Source organism: Jaculus jaculus, chromosome 6 (assembly GCF_020740685.1).
Source record: "Jaculus jaculus isolate mJacJac1 chromosome 6, mJacJac1.mat.Y.cur, whole genome shotgun sequence".
Classification (NCBI taxonomy): domain Eukaryota; kingdom Metazoa; phylum Chordata; class Mammalia; order Rodentia; family Dipodidae; genus Jaculus; species Jaculus jaculus.
The window spans coordinates 115,185,660-115,205,122 of record NC_059107.1 but is presented as its reverse complement, the minus strand read 5'-3'; the positions used below and the strand labels follow the sequence as shown (position 1 = coordinate 115,205,122).

The 19,463-nt window shown below is 37.5% G+C and overlaps 1 protein-coding gene across 2 annotated transcripts in view; it reads left to right on the top strand.

The window, feature by feature from the left end:
• Zfc3h1 (zinc finger C3H1-type containing) overlaps positions 1-19,463 on the top strand; it is a 75,393-nt gene that overhangs the window by 12,950 nt on the left and 42,980 nt on the right. Inside the window, exons 3-13 of one of the 2 annotated variants that reach the window (XM_004650105.2) lie at positions 1,629-1,693; positions 4,981-5,179; positions 6,180-6,403; positions 7,185-7,308; positions 9,655-9,752; positions 11,910-12,119; positions 12,322-12,486; positions 15,169-15,306; positions 16,326-16,447; positions 17,063-17,212; positions 18,771-18,945. In XM_004650105.2, coding sequence (XP_004650162.2) covers positions 1,629-1,693; positions 4,981-5,179; positions 6,180-6,403; positions 7,185-7,308; positions 9,655-9,752; positions 11,910-12,119; positions 12,322-12,486; positions 15,169-15,306; positions 16,326-16,447; positions 17,063-17,212; positions 18,771-18,945 — 1,670 coding nt within the window. Of the gene's footprint in view, positions 1-1,628; positions 1,694-4,980; positions 5,180-6,179; positions 6,404-7,184; positions 7,309-9,654; positions 9,753-11,906; positions 12,120-12,321; positions 12,487-15,168; positions 15,307-16,325; positions 16,448-17,062; positions 17,213-18,770; positions 18,946-19,463 lie in introns of both variants that reach the window. The other variant, XM_045151733.1, reaches the window with a different exon arrangement.

The window sequence follows — 19,463 nt, the reverse complement described above, 5'->3', positions numbered from 1 at the left end:
TGCCAGTGTAGCTTCTGCTTACAGGCACTCATTGGTGTTTTTATTGAACAGCAAAACAACAACAAAACACAGTAATACATGAGCAATTAGTATTACATGGACAAAGGATAAGGAACTTTTGAGACATTTGGTAAAGAAGGAATTTAGGAGTAGGACCTTTTGGGCCCTTCTGATCCAGAACACACACAAGCTTGTCTGTAAATGCGGCCACACTAAGCCCACCTGTTGCTTTCAGTAGTTTTGTGGCAGCTAGTTACTTTTAACATGCTTTGCTTTCAAAGTAGACAGAATATTTCACTCATGTACACATTGTTCTGGGTCAAAGTGCATCTGGACCACGGAGGAAGTAGGGCAGTGAACATAGCTTAAATTCAGTCATCTTAACTTTCTTGTCAATATTGGTGATCTGTGCTGATAAAGGTAAACTAAGGCAGAGGAATCCTAGTTGCAGTGTTATTTAATTTTTATTTACTTATTTGAGAGCAACAGAGAAAGAGGCAGAGAGAGAGAGAATGGGTGCATCAGGGCCTCCAGCCACTGCAAATGAACTCCAGATGGATGCGCCCCCTTGTGCATCTGGTTTACGTGGGTACTGTGGAATTGAGCCTTGAACTGGGGTCCTTAGGCTTCATAGGCAAGTGCTTAACTGCTCAGCCATCTCTCCAGCCCCTAGTTCCCGCGCCCCCTTGTGCATCTGGTTTACGTGGGTACTGTGAAATTGAGCCTTGAACTGGGGTCCTTAGGCTTCATAGGCAAGTGCTTAACTGCTCAGCCATCTCTCCAGCCCCTAGTTCCATTATTTTGACCAAGCTAAGTATTTGGATGTAAGATAAACTTCAGGGCAAGTTATAAGTCAGGAACTTAGAAAAAGTATCTTAACAGCAACATTCTCAGAAAAGTTACTTGTAAGGTCCTTAAGAATTTTTCCCATAGCTCATTCTCATATTTCATTTTCATAGTTTGTTCTTAAGAGTTTATTCTTACATATTTCTGCCTCTTCCCCCAACTTGTTTGTTTTGCCTTATGTGTAACCACTTTCTCATTTTGATTTTCTGTCCATCTAGAAATTTTAAATACTTCTCTCAAGTATTTCTTCTCTGATATGTGAGATTTCTGGAAGGACTGGTCTGTGTTTATTTTGTTTCTCATTCCGCAGTTAAACCAAAAGAGTTATTTTAGTCTCCATCATTGTAACTGAAATGCCACAGTAGTAAAGCTGTGCATAGCTAGGCTATGTATAATCCTGTTGCAGAATTCGGTGGTGGTTCTTATTCATTCACAAATTGGCTGAGAGCTTTATTCCAGGCTCTTAGAAATGTTAGTGAACATAATGATTGTTTATAACATCGTAGGTTTGCTTTTATTTTTATTTATTGCTGTTTTTTAAAAATCAAAATATTGTTTTCATTTCTTACTATGTCAATCACTTGCTTTTAGCTACTAGAATGACAGATGTTACAAGTTTGGTCAGCTCTTTATTCTCTTTAATGGTACTTTTTCATTTGGGTGAGTAAGCAATATGACCATATAGTGACACCCTTTAAAATAATTACTACTGAATATTATTTAGCATTATTTTATTTCAGATTATGTGTGGCAATCTTTTATAGTACTATTTTGTTTTAAAGGATTGGAAGATAAAGAACAAAATTTAACAAGAAGAATTAATACCTCAGATATTCTATCTGAAAAGGTAAGATACTGCTTTGGGGGATTGAATAGCTCTTTGAGGTTGATGCTTGCATTACTGTAGTCTGACTTTGTTTGGTTTTAGGGACAAAGTCTTAACTCTGTAGCCCAAAACTTGCCTTCTGTTCCTGAATGCTGGGAGTAGAAGTGTGCCATCATGCCCAGCTAATAGTCAAGTGTTTTTTTTTTAGCATCATTACTGTGACCTTATTTGGATATAAGGTATTCTAGAAAGTTGTCTTAGAGTTCATTTTCACTAAATTCTGCAAATTTCAATACCTTAAACTACTATTCATATTCATAGTCATCTTTCTTTTGTAACTGATTTTGAAACTTGTAGTTTTATTTTCCATTTTTTGATGTATTTTTTATATTTTTAAATTATTTATTAGAGAAGGAGGGAGGGGGGATAGAGAACAGGCACGTCATGGCCTCTAGCCACTGCAAACAAACTCCACATGCATGTGCCACCTTGTGCATCTGGCTTAGGTGAGTCCTGAGGAACCAAACCTCAGTCCTTTGGCATTGCAAGCAAGTGCTTTAACTAAGCCATCCCTCCAGCCCTCATGTATTTTTTTTTTCCTTAATGTGTGATGCTTTGGAATTAGGTAGACATTCACCTGGTAAAAATGGTTTAATTCAATTTAAATTTAAACAGGACAGATTCATTGACAGATTCATATTTGACAGTACAACTCTAGAATTTCAGTATTAAGTAACAGAATTTGGTATTTTTAAGTGACTTGGAGATGAGCATAGTGGTATTGGCCTATAATCTCAGGAATAAGGTTGAAGTAGGAGGATTGTGAGTTCAAAGCTAACTTGGGCTACATAGTGAGATACTTTCTCAAAAAACAAGCAAACAAAAAATGTAATGTTAATATGTATTTCTCAACAGTGGAAAGTAATCATTAAGGTATAATCTTTAGAAGTCATGAATAAAAAAAATTGAATTTTAGAAAAATATCCAATTAGAAAAATTGTAAGTTAATGTTTTGAAATATGAGAGTGAAACACACATACATACTCACACACGTGTACCAGGACCTTCTGCTGCTGTAAATGAACTCCAGTGCATAGGCCATTCTGTGCATTTGGGTTTACGTGGGTACTAGAGAATTGAACCAGGCTGTCAGGCTTTGCAAGCAAGTGCCTTTAACTTCTGAGCCATCTCCCCTGCATGAGACTGATTCTTGTCTCCTCCGTCCTCCTCCATAACTTTATAAGATATGCATGTACTCCCTAAGGTCATGAACTCCAATTAACAATCTCTGCTTAGGGTAGCCTGGCATTTTCAGTTATATTTTAGCTAAGATGTGTGGAGCAAATTAATTTTTTAAAAAATTGTCCTGAAAAAGAAAAGGAGGGAAGGAGATAAGTGTTTTAGTTGGAAAAAAACTTCAAACCTTCACTTTCAACATACCTTCCTATTGGACTTTCCTTGAAGAAAAGTCTTGGGTGTCAAAATATTTTAAATATTCAGAAGAATAATCATAATTAGAGCATCAAATACTTACTTGTGGACAGATTTCCAATTGTTTCCCTTCAAAAGTGATTAAGAGTATATATGTATATGTATTACATATATTTTTTATTTATGTAATGTGCATACTGTATAACATTTAAAGTTATTATAGTATATATACACACACATACATAAAAAAGGTTGCAAATATGAAATGGTATTTTTCTTTGTATTACTGTATCAAATCATTATGTGAGTACTACTTCATTCCTAATTCTTCTTTAAACATTCTGGATTTTTGGTTTCTTTACATTCACTGCTTTGAGCTCACTTACTTCAGTAGCCCTGCTAAAAGGCTTGTCCAACTTTAACCTTTCCTCTTTTGCATCATCCTGTTTGGTCAATCCTTCTCTCCCCTCAAAGTATATATAGTTACATAGTATACAAACCTTCCACTAAGTCATTTCCTGTTTGTGTTAAAAGACTTGCAAGCAGAGAGAAGAGAGATAGGCAGAGAGAATGGGCACCCTAGGGCCTTCAGCCTCTGCAGATGAACTCCAGATGAATGTACCACTTTGCATCTGACTTTATGTGGGTACTGGGGAACTAAACCTGGGTTGTTAGGCTTTGCAGGCAAATGCCTTAACCTCTGAGCCATCTCTCAAGTGAACATTTGAGATTTATGCTATGAAATTTTATCCATAATTATCATTTAAATATATGTTTTAAGACTAAATTCCAGTTGTAAAACTGGAGTCATGGAGCACATGAATTTGAATCTTAGGCTCAATGTAAAAGCAGGAAGCAGTGGTACGCTTCTGTATCCCCAGTATACCGAAGGTGAGATGGGAGGTAGGCACAAGAATTTCCAGAAACTCATGGACTATCTAGTCTTGAAGGGAGTGAGCTATGAGAGGTCCTGCCTCCAGTGAGGTAAAAGGCCAGAATGACACCTGGAAGCTGTCCTCTGACCTCCACACAAGTCAGTCTCACATACATGTGTACAGTTGCAGGTACACTTAAAAGAATTTTAATCTTTTTTAAAAGAATATTTTATTCAGCCAGGCGTGGTAGCACACATATTTAATCCCAGCACTCAGGAGGCAGAGGTAGGGGCATCACCGTGAGTTTGAGGTCACCCTGAGACTACATAGTGAATTTTAGGTCAGCCTGGGCTAGAGTGAAACCCTACCTCAAAAAATTAATATAAAAAATTAATATATATCTATATGTATATATATATTTATGTAATTTATATTATTTGAGAGGGAGGGAGACAATGGGCACACTGGGGCTTCTAGCTGTTGCAAATGAACTCCCGACGCATGCGCCACCTTATGCATCTGGCTTATGTGGGTCCTGGGGAATTGAACCTGGGACCTTTGGCTTTGCAGGCAAGTGCCTTAACTGCTAAGCCATCTCTCCAGCCCAAGAACTTTAATCTTATGAAAACTTCAGCTTGGCAAAATATTTAAGGTTAGTAGGATTTAAAAATTGTAACTCAGGTGCCTTCTTTTTTTTTTTTTTAATTTTTATTTATTTATTTGAGAGCGACAGACACAGAGAGAAAGACAGATAGAGGGGGAGAGAGAGAATGGGCGCGCCAGGGCTTCCAGCCTCTGCAAATGAACTCCAGACGCGTGCGCCCCCTTGTGCATCTGGCTAACGTGGGACCTGGGGAACCGAGCCTCGAACCGGGGTCCTTAGGCTTCACAGGCAAGCGCTTAACCGCTAAGCCATCTCTCCAGCCCCCTCAGGTGCCTTCTTAATGAAGTAAGCAGCACATTAGTCTCATAAGAATTGTAACATGTTTTTCTGTTTTAAAGAAACTTGGTGAGGATGAAGAGGAGTTATCTGAATTACAGCTTCGTCTTCTGGCTCTTCAGTCAGCCAGTAAAAAATGGCAGCAAAAAGAACAGCAGGTGATGAAAGAAAGCAAAGAAAAATTGACTAAGACAAAAGCTGCACAGCAGAAAGTTAAAACCAGTACAAAACCACATTCTGCTAAAAAAGTTAGCACAACAGGTGATTAATTTTCTCAAGTTCTTTTTGTGTTGTTCTTGTGTGTATGTGTATACTTGTGGAGGCCAGAGGTCAATATTGGTTGTCAACCTCTCTATAGTCTCAGGGTGGCCTTGAACTCATGCAGTCCTCCTACCTCTGCCTCCTGAGTGTTAGGATTAAAGGCATGTGTCACCACGCCCAGCCCTTATTATTATTATTATTATTAATTAATTAATTTATTTATTTTGGTTTTTTGAGGTAGGGTCTCCCTCTAGCCCAGGCTGACCTGGAATTCACTATGGAGCCTCAGGGTGGCCTTGAATTCATGGCGATTCTCCTACCTCTGCCTCCCGAGTGCTGGTATTAAAGGCGTGCACCACCACGCACGGCTTTTATTATTATTTTTGAGACAGTTCTCTCACAATTTGGCTAAACTTGCTAGCCAATAAGTCCTTGGGGTCTTCCTGTCTCTGCCCCCCTGGTGCTTGAATTACAGCTATGTCCTATAATAGCCAACATTTTTTTTTTTGTTTGTTTGTATTTATTTGAGAGTGACAGACAAAGAAAAGGAGGGGGAGAGAGAGAGCGTGCGCATGCCAGGGCCTCCAGCCACTACAAACGAACTCCAGACGCGTGCGCCTCCTTGTGCATCTGGCTAATGTGGGTCCTGGGGAATCGATCTTTGAACCAGGGTCCTTAGGCTTCACAGGCAAGCGCTTAACTACTAAGCCATCTCTCCAGCCATAGCCAACATTTTTATGTGAGCGCACAAGCACTTTACCACTGATCCATCTCCTTAGCTTCCCACTTGAATTCCTTTAATTGAATTAACATAGCCTACAGTTGCTAGTTTTTCATTCAGGGAGGTTTGAGTCTGGAGGATAAACCTATATAACCAAAACTTAGAGGGGACTCACTATAGGTGTGAGTGAGTCAGTGATTAGAACAATATTTAAAGTTGTTTTGTCACCTACAGAGTCTCAACTGTAGTAGATACTCATGTGTGTGTTTTTCCATAAAGCTAAACAAGCTTTGAGGAAGCAGCAAACAAAGGCATGGAAAAAACTTCAGCAACAAAAAGAACAGGAGAGGCAAAAAGAAGAGGATCAGCGGAAACAAGCTGAAGAAGAAGAGAGGAGGAAAAGAGAAGAAGAAATTAGAAAGATTAGAGATCTTTCAAATCAGGAAGAACAGTACAATCGATTCATGAAACTGGTTGGTGGGAAGAGGAGGTCAAGAAGCAAAGTAAGGAATGTATAATACAAACTGGTATTCTTTTATTTTGTAGACTAAATCAGCCAAGAAAAATTAGGAACAAATATCTTTTGCAGGATACAACTTATACTTTGGGGGGAGAAAAGAGGGTATAACTGGAAATGAATCCATATAGTTTCAAATTAGAAACAATTAAAAAGTGATTAAATTTTGGTTAGCAGTTGGGTAGCTCCCTATGTTATAATTTTTAAATCTTGGTTAAGACTACTTTAAAGCTGGCTTTGGTTCCATCTCTCTCTTTCCCTCTCTGCTTGCTCATATAGAATAAAAACTTTTTAAATGTACTTTAATTTTAATGACATAAAAGTAGCTTTTCTGGGCTTATTGCTTTAGGCTATTGCCTGTGAAGCCTAAGGACCCAGGTTCAGTTCCCCAGGGCCCGCGTAAGCCAGATACACAAGGGGGTGCATGTGTCTGGAGTTTGTTTGCAGTGGGTAGAGGCCCCTGATGCACCTATTCTCTCCCTCCTTCCCTCCCTCTAGTAAATAAAAAAAATTTTTTTTTTAGGTAGCTTTTCCCCTTTTAATTTTGGTACTTAAACTGTTCAAGATCTTGTTTGACTTTTTTTTTTCAGAAGAACAGAAGAATAGCTAATTGTTTGCTATCATATAAAATAAGTGTTCCAATTCTGTTGTGATTAGCAGGTCAAATTAAATCATTATGAGTTTTGTTATCCTTTTTTGTGATTTGTATTCTAAGAATAGCCTGAGAGAAAATGCTTAAACTAAGAAAAACATGTTGTATACTTAAGTCTTCAGATCCTGACCTGAGACGATCTTTAGATAAGCAACCTACAGATAGTGGAGGAGGCATTTATCAATATGATAACTATGAAGAAGTTGCTATGGATACAGATAGTGAAACCAGCTCTCCAGGTATGAGTCCAAATTTTCAAACAATTACATATTTACAATTAACTATAGAATGGTCCTTGAGCTACTAAAAACCTCAAAAGAAATGTTTAATGTAGGTGAGTTTTATTGCTGAATTTTATAACCATAGACATTTGATGTAGAGTAAACCTCATATGTATAGTTTTAAGCTTTATTTCCAAGTATTATTTAAACTCAATTAACTGGTCTACAAAGTGAAGATTGTGGGAATGATGCAAGCACTGCTCTTCAAAGAAATCTACAAAGTCTGAAACTTTAGCCAAAATTCTTCATTAGTTAAAAAAAGAAAGAAAAATAAAGGTGTTCTTTCTTTTTAAGCTTCTGACCTCTTTCTAAATATGACATACCGTAGGTTATGACATGCTGTAGGAGTTTGGAAATTGAATGTGGTGCTAGGGGAATCTCAGGAAAGGCTAGTAGAACTGGTCAAGCCTCCACGTCAATTGAGGTTGCATAGTCCAGAATCTATTCTTACCTTAGAGAGCTAGGCACTTTGTTTTTATTGTTATTCACAAGTGACTGGCCATGAAAAACTATTCTACTAATTTAATACACAAGAGTTAGAGTACTTTGCAGATCACATGATGATTAGTATTTTTCCCTATGGTCATTGTGTGACCAAATCAAAACTAGATTTCTGCTTTGTTTTATTTAAATGAGTGAAAGCAGAACATGTGACATGTTTAATGTTTACCAGAAGTATTCATTTTTAGGTCATTGATTTATCTAATTTCTAGTAATATGCTTCTTATAAGTTAAGAAAAGTTCAAACTTTTAATTTTCTTTTACTCAGATACCTGGGGATGATTCTGTACATTACTCAGACTACTGACATTTTTAATTTTCTATATTTCTATACGATAACTATGATCTGTGCTTTTTAAATATATTTGGATAAATTTTTATAGAAAACATACTCTGAGCCAGGTGTGGTGGCACATGCCTTTCTTTAATCTCAGCACTTGGGAGGTAAAGGTAGGAGGATTGCCATGTTCGAGACCACCCTGAGATGACATAGTGAATTCCAGGTGGGCCTGGGTTAGAGCGAGACTCTGCTTTGAAAAACCAAAACAACAACAATAACAAAAAACACTCTGTCAGATTTTTATTTATTTATTTAGTTAGTTTTTTGAGACAGTCTTGCCCTTTATATGCCCAAGCTTTCTTTAAAGTCCCTATGTAGCACAGGCTGTTCTCAAACCTGTGTTTTTCCTACCTTCACCTCTTGTGTACTGGGATGGCAAACATGCGCTACCAAATCTAGTTAATGTTTATGTTTTTAACAAGCAGAGTGCTAAAGATCAATGTAGATTCATATTTTGGCCTAAAATTAACACCATGTAAAACATTTGGATAATCTCTGTACAGACTTGTGAGACAACAAAGACGAACTAGTCTAAAATGTGAAACAAAATCTACCTTCTGTTGATTACATGTAGTTCACAGTACTTATTCTTAGTTCTATGTGCTTTGGATGCAACTGGCAGTCCTTACTGGTTTTCTTTAGCTGTGATACTTCGTTGGACTTAAAGGAATTTGTTGTTCCATTTTTTTCTTAAGAAGTGTGTTACTTCTTGCCGGCATAGTGGCACACTTGGGAGGCAGAGTTGGGAGGATCGCCCTGAGTTCTAGGCTACCCTGAGACTACATAATGAATTTCTCATCAGCCTGGGCTAGAGCAATACCTTACCTTGAAAAACCAACAACAACAAAAAAGTATATAACTTCTTAAAAACTGTGCTCTATTCCCTGCTATCAGTATTGGGGTGAAAAGTGAGAGGGTTTTATTTGTTTTTGTTTGAGACAGAATCTTCCTATTTAGCTCAGCATGGTCTCAAACTTACTACCATCCTCTTGCTCCAGCCTCCTGGGATTACAGGCATGGACTACCATACCTACCTTAAAGTGATTTTGTGTGTGTGTGTGTGTGTATTGTTTTGTTTTATTGAGGTAAGGTCTCACTGTAGTCCAGGCTCTAGTCCCAGGCTAGCTTCAAACACAAGGCAATCCTCCTGCCTCTGCCTCCCAAGTCCTGGGATTTGAGGTTTGTACCACCATGCCCAGCTTAAAAGTGAGTTTTTAGGAACTAAGTGTCAGCATTAAGTGAATACCTGACTTAATGGTGATAGAGTAATTCTGTGTACTTCGAGAAGGATGCATAGAGGTTTAAAATTTTGTCAGAGATTGATAATATCTGATTTACACTAGCCAGATGCTTGTGTTTCCTCAAGCACACCTTATGTTGACTATATATTGAATATGTTCCCATTTGAATATTTGTTACTAAATTCTTGCGTTTTTTTTTTTTTTTTTTTCCTTTTGATACAGCACCCTCTCCAGTACAACCACCATTTTTCTCTGAATGCTCATTGGGATATTTTTCTCCCACACCATCTATTTCTTTGCCTCCACCAGCTCAGGTTTCTGTAAGTCAGAATGAGTATGATAATTTGTTTTGAAAGCTAGCATATGATTAATGAATGGCTAGAATTAAAGAGTGCTTAAAAATTCGGAATAGCTTGAAATTATAAAATAAGCAGCTGATTAGTTTTAATTTTAAAGATTTTTTTTATTATAGCTCATTTAATATTGTGTTGACTTTAGTTCCTTTTCTTTGCTTGCTTGATGATCGCTGCTCAGGAAATTTATTTCAAAGCAGTATAAAAATTATCTTCTATTTTGGATTGTGACTTTTTTAGGAACTGATATGTAAATGTAGTAGGATGTTTCCAAAAGTTGATTTTTTCCTTTCTCCTCTTTTGGTGAATATAGTTATCTGTAGTAAAAGATAATAATTACCTATGGAAGTTAATTTTTTTCTCCCTTTCTTTCTCTCTCTCTCTCTCTTTTGGGTTTTCAAGGTAAGGTCTTACGCTGGTCCAGCCTGACCTGGAATTAACTATGTAGTCTCAGGGTGGCCTCGAACTCTCTTATCTCCTGAGTGCTGGGATTAAAGGCGTGCGCCACCACATCGGCCTCTTTCTTTCTCTTAAAAGAACTGTTAGCCCCATTTTAAACTGAACATAGTGGCATTAAACTGAACATAGTGGCACATGCCTTTAATTCTAGCATTTGGGAGGCAGAGGTAGGAAGATCACCATGAGTTCCAGGTCATTCTGGGCTAGTGAGACCCTGCCTTGACAAAAACAAAATCAACTAAACGAAACACCAGTCAGTCCCATTTATAAAACAAAAGGTTAAAAGGATATGTGAGAATCATATGATAAAAGTTCTATTATTATTTGAGATTGAGAAAACCTAGAGGCCAAACAGAACATCCTAGTAGGTAAGAGGGAACCTTTCCATTTAATATTTCCTAGGTGAATGTCTGGGCAACTTCCTAAGAAGCTGATGGTGAGAGGAGTATTAGAGCCAACTGTGAGGAAGAAAATACATTTTTTTGCCGGGCGTGGTGGCGCACGCCTATAATCCCAGCACTTGGGAGGCTGAGGTAGGAGGATGACTTTAAGTTCGAGGTCAACCTGAAGTTACATAATGAATTCCAGGTCAGCTTGAGCTAGAGTGAGACCCTACCTCAAAAAGATAGATAGATAGATAGATGTGTGTGTGTGTGTGTGTGTACTTTTTTTTTTTTGTGTGTGTGTACTTTTTTCTTCCTTGAATTATTATTTATTTTTGGGGGGTGTGTGTGGAATGAATGATGAATGAGCTAAAATGCCAGAAGAGTTACTGACGACAGTCTTTGAAGAATTAAAACATTTCCAGAGCTTGGCGTGGTGGCGCACGCCTTTAATCCCAGCACTCGGGAGGCAGAGGTAGGAGGATCTCCGAGAGTTCGAGGCCACCCTGAGACTACATAGTGAATTCCAGGTCAGCCTGAGCCAGAGTGAGACCCTACCTCGAAAAAAAAAAACAAAAAAAAACATTTCCAAACTGAAGGAAGGATTCGTGGACAGTTTATTTCCTTTACAGATAATCTTGAAGAACCATTTTTTTATAAGGATTTTTAGAGGTTGGTGAAGTCCTGCTTGACATTTAAGGTATTCTGGACTCTTATTCCCAGGATACTTTTGGTTTCTAATTCTAAATTTAGTATTATTTTAAGTGTTTTTAACTTAAATACATGATTTTAATTTTACTGTTGTACTTGATTTGATCTGTAAGTAATGATCCTTACTTTGATAAAATTTGATTTCTGTATCTTTTAGAATTTTAAAGGGAGAAAGAACAGGGACAGAGTTCTTCAGATACAGTTGGTATTTTTAAATAGCAAAAGTAACATTTTTATGAATATTAAATTCTATATTAAGCCGGGCATGGTGGCACATGCCTTTAATCCCAGCATTTGGGAGGTAGAGGTAGGAGGATTACCATGAGTTTGAGGCCACCCGGAGACTACATAGTGAATTCTAGGTCAGCCTGAATTAGAGTGAGACCCTACCTCAAAAAAACAAACAAACAAAAAAAACCCACCTATATTAATTTTAGCAATGTGTGGTGTTAGGGCATTATACTTAAAATAATAACCTAAGGTTTATTTTTTACCCTGATATATTGCTTCAGAGGTAAATATTTGGAGTTAACAGAATTTGTATTTTAATTATTTCTTTCCACAAAAGCAGTCTGTGCCATCTTTGAGTCAGCCTTATGTGGAAGGGATGTGTGTTTCTCTTGAACCTCTACCTCCTCTACCGCCTTTGCCACCACTCCCACCTGAAGATCCAGAGCAGCCTCCTAAACCACCTTTCGCAGATGAGGAAGAGGAGGAAGAAATGCTGCTCAGAGAAGAGCTGCTTAAATCTCTAGCAAATAAAAGAGCTTTTAAACCAGAGGTAATTTAGGTGCTTTACCCTCTAGGTGGTGCTCTTGAGCTAAGTTTTAGGATAGTCCTACTCTTTTTCTGATTATTTGGGGTTTATTGGGCCTTTTCAGCAAAGTAGAGATAATTCTAATGCTAATTTACTCAAGATTTCCTAAACATGACAAAAATGTGTTTTTATTTGAAAATATTTCATCTTTCTCTTCTTTCTTTAGGAGACATCTAGTAACAGTAACCCACCTTCACCACCAGTTCTGAACAATTCCCAACCTATGTCAAGAAGCAATCTATCAATAGTCAGTATTAATACAGTATCTCAGCCTAGGATACAGAATCCAAAGTTTCACAGAGGACCTCGTCTTCCACGAACTGTTATCTCGGTAAAAATAAGCATACACTTATCATTCAGCTTGTATGAAATTTGCATGGAATTTGCCATTCTATTCCTTACCTCCTAATATATTCATATATGTACAAATGTATTCATATATAAATACAATTTTAAACTAAAATTTTATTAATGAAAGAAGATCAGCATCTTCACTTGAAAACTGGTTGTTTGGTGATGGTGTGTTTGAGGAAGTATTCTCATTAGAGTGGCAGGTATATTTTACTCTTTGTTTTTGTTTTTGGTTTGGTTTTTCGAGGTAGAGTCTCACTGTAGCCCAGGCTGACCTGGAATTCACTGTGTAGTCTTAGGGAGGTCTTGAACTCATGGTGATTCTCCTACCTCTGCCTCCTGAGTGTACCACCATGCTGGTTGCTGCTGCTTTAGGTAGGTAGGTAGGTAGGTAGATACATACATACGTACATACATACATACATACATACGTACGTACGTACTATTTTTTAATTTTTAATTTATTTATTTGAGAGTGACAGACACAGAGAGAAAGACAGATAGAGGGAGAGAGAGAGAATGGGCGCGCCAGGGCTTCCAGCCTCTGCGAACAAACTCCAGACGCATGTGCCCCCTTGTGCATCTGGCTAACGTGGGACCTGGGGAACTGAGCCTTGAACCGGGGTCCTTAGGCTTCACAGGCAAGCGTTTAACCGCTAAGCCATCTCTTCAGCCTCCCCCTTTTTTTTTAAAATGAGAAAGGGAAAGAGTTGGTATGCCAGGGCCTCCAGCCACTGCAGTCAAACTCCAGACGTGTGTGCCACCTGTGTGCATGTGCGACCTTTTGTTTTTATATCACTATGTGTGTCTGGCTTGTGTGGGACCTAGAGAGTCAAACATGGGTCCTTAAGGCTTCACAGGCAAGTGCTTTAACTGCTAAGCCATCTCTCCAACCCTCTGGGATCAACTTTAACAAATGTGTATTCTTACTTCTCTTTCATTTTCTTTTTTAAGTGCTGGGGATTGAACCCAGGGCTTCACACATGTTTGGCAAGCATAATACCGCTGAACTGTCTCTGACCCTTTTTGTATTTCATGAGACAAAGTCTCACCAAGTTGCTAAGGATGGCCTTGAACTCATTCTTTAGCTCTAGTAGACCATGAATTTAGCAGTTCTGCTTCAGCCTCCCAGGCAAATAGGATCACGGGCCTGTTCCTCCAGGCTTGGATTCCACTCAGTTTTTTGTTTTTTAAAATAATTGGCTTATATTTTTAACCAGTGATTATAATGTGATGGCAAAATTTATGGTAATTATTGAGATTGGGCTGGGTTCAGTGTTACATGATATCCCAGCACTCAGGTTGTGGAGGGTGGAAGGAACTTGAATTTTTTTATTTTATTTTTTATTTTTTCTCAAAGGGACTTGAATTTGAAGTTACCCTGCTCTGCATAGCAAGAACTTCTTTCAAAATGTACCCATGTAATGCCTGATGCACGTGCATCTGAAAATAAGAAATTTATTTGCAGTGGTTAGAGGCCCCGGCATGCCATTCTGTCTCTGTCTCTTGTCAAGTAAAAAAATAAAAAAATTAATAAAATAGAAACAGCTGGGGATGTGGCTCAGCGATAGACTCTGCAAAACCCTGGTTTTGATCACCACTACTACACACACAACAAAAAGAAGTTGAGATGACTATTTTACTTGTATTTCCTCATGGCTTAAAGGATCATAAATGGAGCAATCAATATAACATCTTGCCTCTGTTAGGTAAACTAACTTTGGCCACTTACCTGTGTCCATAACAGTGAAGTCTAGTGTAGAAAGTTTTGTAAAATATTTTTCTATCTTAAGTGTTACTTTAGGGATTGGAGATATTACTCAGTGGTTAAAGGCACTTGCCTGCAAAGCCTGCCAGCCTGCATTCAGTTCCCTAGTATCCACTTCAAGCATCTGTGATCACAATGTGTCCATGAGAATTGGTGTTGGGAACAGGGCAAACTGAAGTGTGCAGGCCAATAGTCTCATGTTTATTTACAGTCTGGCATTTTGATTGCAATGGTAAGAGAACCTATGTCAAAGAAGGTGGAGGTCAGACACCTTGAATTTGCCTTCTGACCTCCACATGCATGCTTGAGGAACATGTGCCCATACATATACACAAATAAGTAATTAAGGGCTGGAGAGATGGCTTAGTGGTTAAGCGCTTGCCTGTAAAGCCTAAGGACCCCGATTTGAGGCTCTGTTCTCCAGGTCCCACGTTAGTCAGATGCACAAGGGGGCGCATGCGTCTGGAGTTCGTTTGCAGAGGCTGGAAGCCCTGGCGCGCCCATTCTCTCTCTCTCCCTCTATCTGTCTTTCTCTCTGTGTCTGTCGCTCTCAAATAAATAAATAAAAAATTAAAAAAAAATTTAAATAATAACTTTAGATTGTATTGTGGTTCTTTACAGAAAAATGAAATAATTAAAGAGGAAAGTGATTATAGTAATATCTGGAAAGCCTAATAATATAGATAAATTTTTAGCCAGTAACCCATAATCATGTGTACAGTCATTTTTTTTCAGGGTAACTGTAAGAAGCCGTACACTTATGTGGAGCCCATTGTTTTTGGACATTGAAAATACAAAGAGTTACATGAAATTGTTCAAGGCCACACACCTCATTGTTGTAATGACGAGAAAAGAAATACTTTGTCACAAGTAATTAATGTTTTATTTTTGCAGCTTCCGAAGCATAAATCAGTAGTTGTGACACTGAATGACTCAGATGATAGTGAATCTGATGGAGAAGTTTCCAAGTCAACAAACAGTGTTTTTGGTGGGTTAGAGTCCATGATTAAAGAAGCAAGAAGAACTGCTGAGGTAAGTGCTATATAATAAAGGTTAATGTTTTGGCTGTCATTAAAGCTGTTTTGTTTTTTTTTCCCTGAAAATTAAGCCTTATCGTTAGGAATTTGTAATATGTTGATTTGTGCAAAAAGTGTGTGTGTAATTATAAAATGTGCTTTATAAAATGGAGCCTGTATAAATTTAGATAGTGCTTATCATTGAAAATCCCCTTCATTTATGTTTCTAATTAGTCCCTTGTCAAAATAGTGAAATGGGTTGAGTAATTGTTGCCCTGTATACTAAGGAAACTCTTTGGGATGATACCATATTAACAGAAAAGACTTTTTTTTTTTTTTTTTTGTCTTTCACTAGCCAAGGCTAACCTGGAATTCATTATGTAGTCTCAGGCTGGCCTTGAACTCACAGCAATCCTTCTTCCTCTGCCTCCTGAAGGCATGTGGTACCACACCTGGCCAGAAAACAGTTTTTCTGTTTTTTGTTTTTCTAGGAAGGGTCTCACTATGGCCCAGGCTGACCTGGAATTAACTATGTAGTCTCAGGGTGGCCTCAAACTCATGGCGATCCTCCTAGTTCTGCCTCCCAAGTGCTGGGATTAAGGGCGTGCGCCACCATCCCTGGCTTTTTCAATAAACAGTCTTTATTGAACTGTGTTGCTATGTCCTTTTTAGCATTTTATTTGAGAGAGAGAGAGAATGGATGTGCCAGAGCCTCTTGCCATTGCAAAGTAACTTCAGACAAATGTGCTATTGTGTGCATCTGGCTTTACATGGGTATTGAAGAATCAAATGTTTACCAGTAAGCTTTGCAAGCAAGTGCCTGTAACTGCTCAGCCATGGCCCCAGCCCCAAATGATTGGCAGATAGGTAGATTCTATAAATAAATGGGTAGTTCATAGCCAGCATTGTTTTAAAAAGAAGGTATTCATATATTTCTAAGTATATTAGTATGTACTGTGGTGTAATATAAATTATAAATATTAATGTAGAATTTTAGAAAACTAATGAACTGGTTGACTCCAAATATTTTTTTAGCAAGCTTCAAAACCAAAAGTACCTCCAAAATCTGAAAAAGAAAATGAGCCTTTGCGAACACCTGAAGCTTTACCTGAAGAAAAGAAGATTGAATATAGATTGTTAAAAGAAGAAATTGCCAAGTAAGTGCCATTTTATGTAATTTGAATCTGGTTAGGTGTTTATCAAACTTCCTTTTGTCTAGACAAACAATTGACACTGAGAAATGAGTAATGACGATTTTTAACCTAGGTGTGAACCTGATATTTTACAGCTCGCTACCAGGTGGTCATCAATAGATTTTTTTTTTTTTTTTTAATTTTATTTATTTATTTGAGAGCGACAGACACAGAGAGAAAGACAGATAGAGGGAGAGAGAGAGAATGGGCGCGCCAGGGCTTCCAGCCTCTGCAAACGAACTCCAGACACGTGCGCCCCCTTGTGCATCTGGCTAACGTGGGACCTGGGGAACCGAGCCTCGAACCGGGGTCCTTAGGCTTCACAGGCAAGCGCTTAACCGCTAAGCCATCTCTCCAGCCCATCAATAGATTTTATATAATTTTGGGCACTGAGATGTTAACTAGCTTAGGAAAAGACAAAAATACCCAAAACATATACTGTAAATTTTAAATGCCAACTTGGGCCCTGCATATTGTTTATGTAATACTGTGATTGATAAAACTTTTATGAAATAGAATATATTTTTATAAAGAGAAATTGTTTATTCTTTGAACTAATGCATCCATCTCTTATTTTAGTCGTGAGAAACAGCGTTTGATTAAATCCGATCAGCTGAAGACAAGCTCCTCATCCCCAGCAAACTCTGATGCAGAAATTGATGGGATTGGCAGAATAGCAATGGTTACTAAGCAGGTTGCAGATGCAGAAGCAAAACTTAAAAAACACAAGTGAGCCTTATTGTCTGATCCAATATCTCATGTATCTAAATGTTCGTAGATAAGAGGAGATTTTTTTTTTGGTATATGTCATTAACAAGCCTAGTATATAATTCTTCCACATGATTGAACTATAGCAACTACAGCAGTCTTTGGCTTTATTGACTTACACATTTATGTAAAGTAATTTTATTAGTGTATCAAATAAAGATAGTAAACCTACAAAGGAAGATTGTTAACTTCAGCTTGATATGTGACTTACCCATTGCTAGAAACATTTTAAGAAACTTAGAATTTTCTTTAAAACCCCTGGCATGTTTTCTTCTTTTTCTTTTGTTTTTCTAGGTAGGGTCTTGCTGTAGCCCAGGCTGACCTGGAATTCACTATGTAGTCTCAGGGTGGCCTCAAACTCACGGCAGTTCTCCTACCTCCTGAATGCTGAGATTGAAGGTGTGTGCCACCACACCGTGCCCTAATGTTTTCTTTTAATACCTTAATTGGAAGCATATTTTTATTTTTTTTAAAGAATCTACATTCACATAACTTAATTATCACATATTGGGGTGTGTATGCATGTATTCATTTTTTAAAAATTTATTTGAGCAAGAGAAAGAGGCAGAAAGAGAGAGAATGGGCGCATCAGGGCTTCCAGCCTCATGTATTCATTTGTTTTTTGACATGCCATACATGTAACTCTGGTTAGCTTGGAACTTGCTCTGTAGACCTGGCTGGCCTCACACTGTGTTTATACCTGCCAAGTGCTTGGATTATATGCATGTACCACCATGCCCAGCTCATTTATTATTATAGAGGGTAGACTTGGTGGAAATAGTCATTACCAATTCTGATCCATAAAGCACATGGTCAAATCAGTATCTTTCTACCCTCATCTTTTCTATAACATAGTGTCTTTCTTTATGATTCAGTCTAGTATAAGTTGTTGTTTCTGTTGAAATCGGGTATCTCTCTGAAAAGTAGATTCATTTTATTAACAACAGTAATACTGTAGTTTAAAAGAACAAAAAATCTTTTAAATTTATTCATATCCATAATTTTGTCTTTGTTTTGTTTATTCATCTCAGTTCCAAACTTTGTATATGTCTGTATAATTATTCAAAAATTAGAATTTGTTCTTCTCATCTTTTGTTAAGAGATTTATATGGTTTACAAGCTAATTAAATGTGCTATTGTGTTTGTTTGACATTGCATGTTAGGAATATTCAAGATAAAGCTAAACCTAGCCCTCTTATTCCTGGTTTGGGATCCATGTAGGTCTGGTTGAGTCACCATTGAACATTTTCTATAAGCATCTCAAATGTGATTCATATTACCTCAGGCAACTAATTTTTTTTTTTTTTTTTTAAAGATCAGACCCATAGTTGCTTTCATACAGTGAAAGTATCAGTTTAAATACTTATATGATGAGCATAAAAATACTCTTTTTTATAAACAGCTTGTCTAGATAACATATAAAAGATATATTACTACTTTGAATTTTTTTTTTGTTCTCATGGTACACAATCTGTGAGTTTAGAAGACATGAATAAATTTTTTGTTATTTTCTCCTTAGGATTCTCTTGATGAAAGATGAATCAGTTTTAAAAAATCTAGTACAGCAAGAAGCCAGGAAGAAAGAGTCGGTTCGAAATGCTGAAACAAAGATTACAAAACTTACAGAACAGCTTCAAGCAACTGAGAAATTTCTTGGTGTTAACAGAGTATTTTTGAAGAAGCTTCAAGAACAAGTAATGTTATTTCCTTTAAAAATTAGTGTAGCTTTGCCTTTACTGCACATTTTTATAGTAGAAGATTTCTATAAAAAGAGGAAAAATAAGCTAAACCCATCAAACTTATATCACCTATAGTTTTTCAATGAGACATACTAGAACAATTGAAAATCTTTAATGTTGCTATGTTTAGGACTGTAGTTCTGGGCTGGAGAAATGGCCTAGTGGTTAAGGTGTTTGCATGCAAAGCCAAAGGACCCAGGTTCAATTCCTCAGGCCCCACATAAGCACAATGCACAAGGGGGCGCCTGCATCTGGAGTTCATTTGCAATGGCTGGAGGCCGTGTAGCACCCATTTTCCCTCCCTCTCTCTCTGCCTATTTGTCTGTCTCTCTCAAATAAATAAAGAAAAAGAAAATATTTATTAAAAAGAAAAACTTCCTAGCTGGGTGCTGCAGAAGTGGGAGTATTGCCGTAAGTTGAGGCCACCCTGATTTTTAATCTCTTTAAAATTTTTTTTAAAGTATTTTATTTAT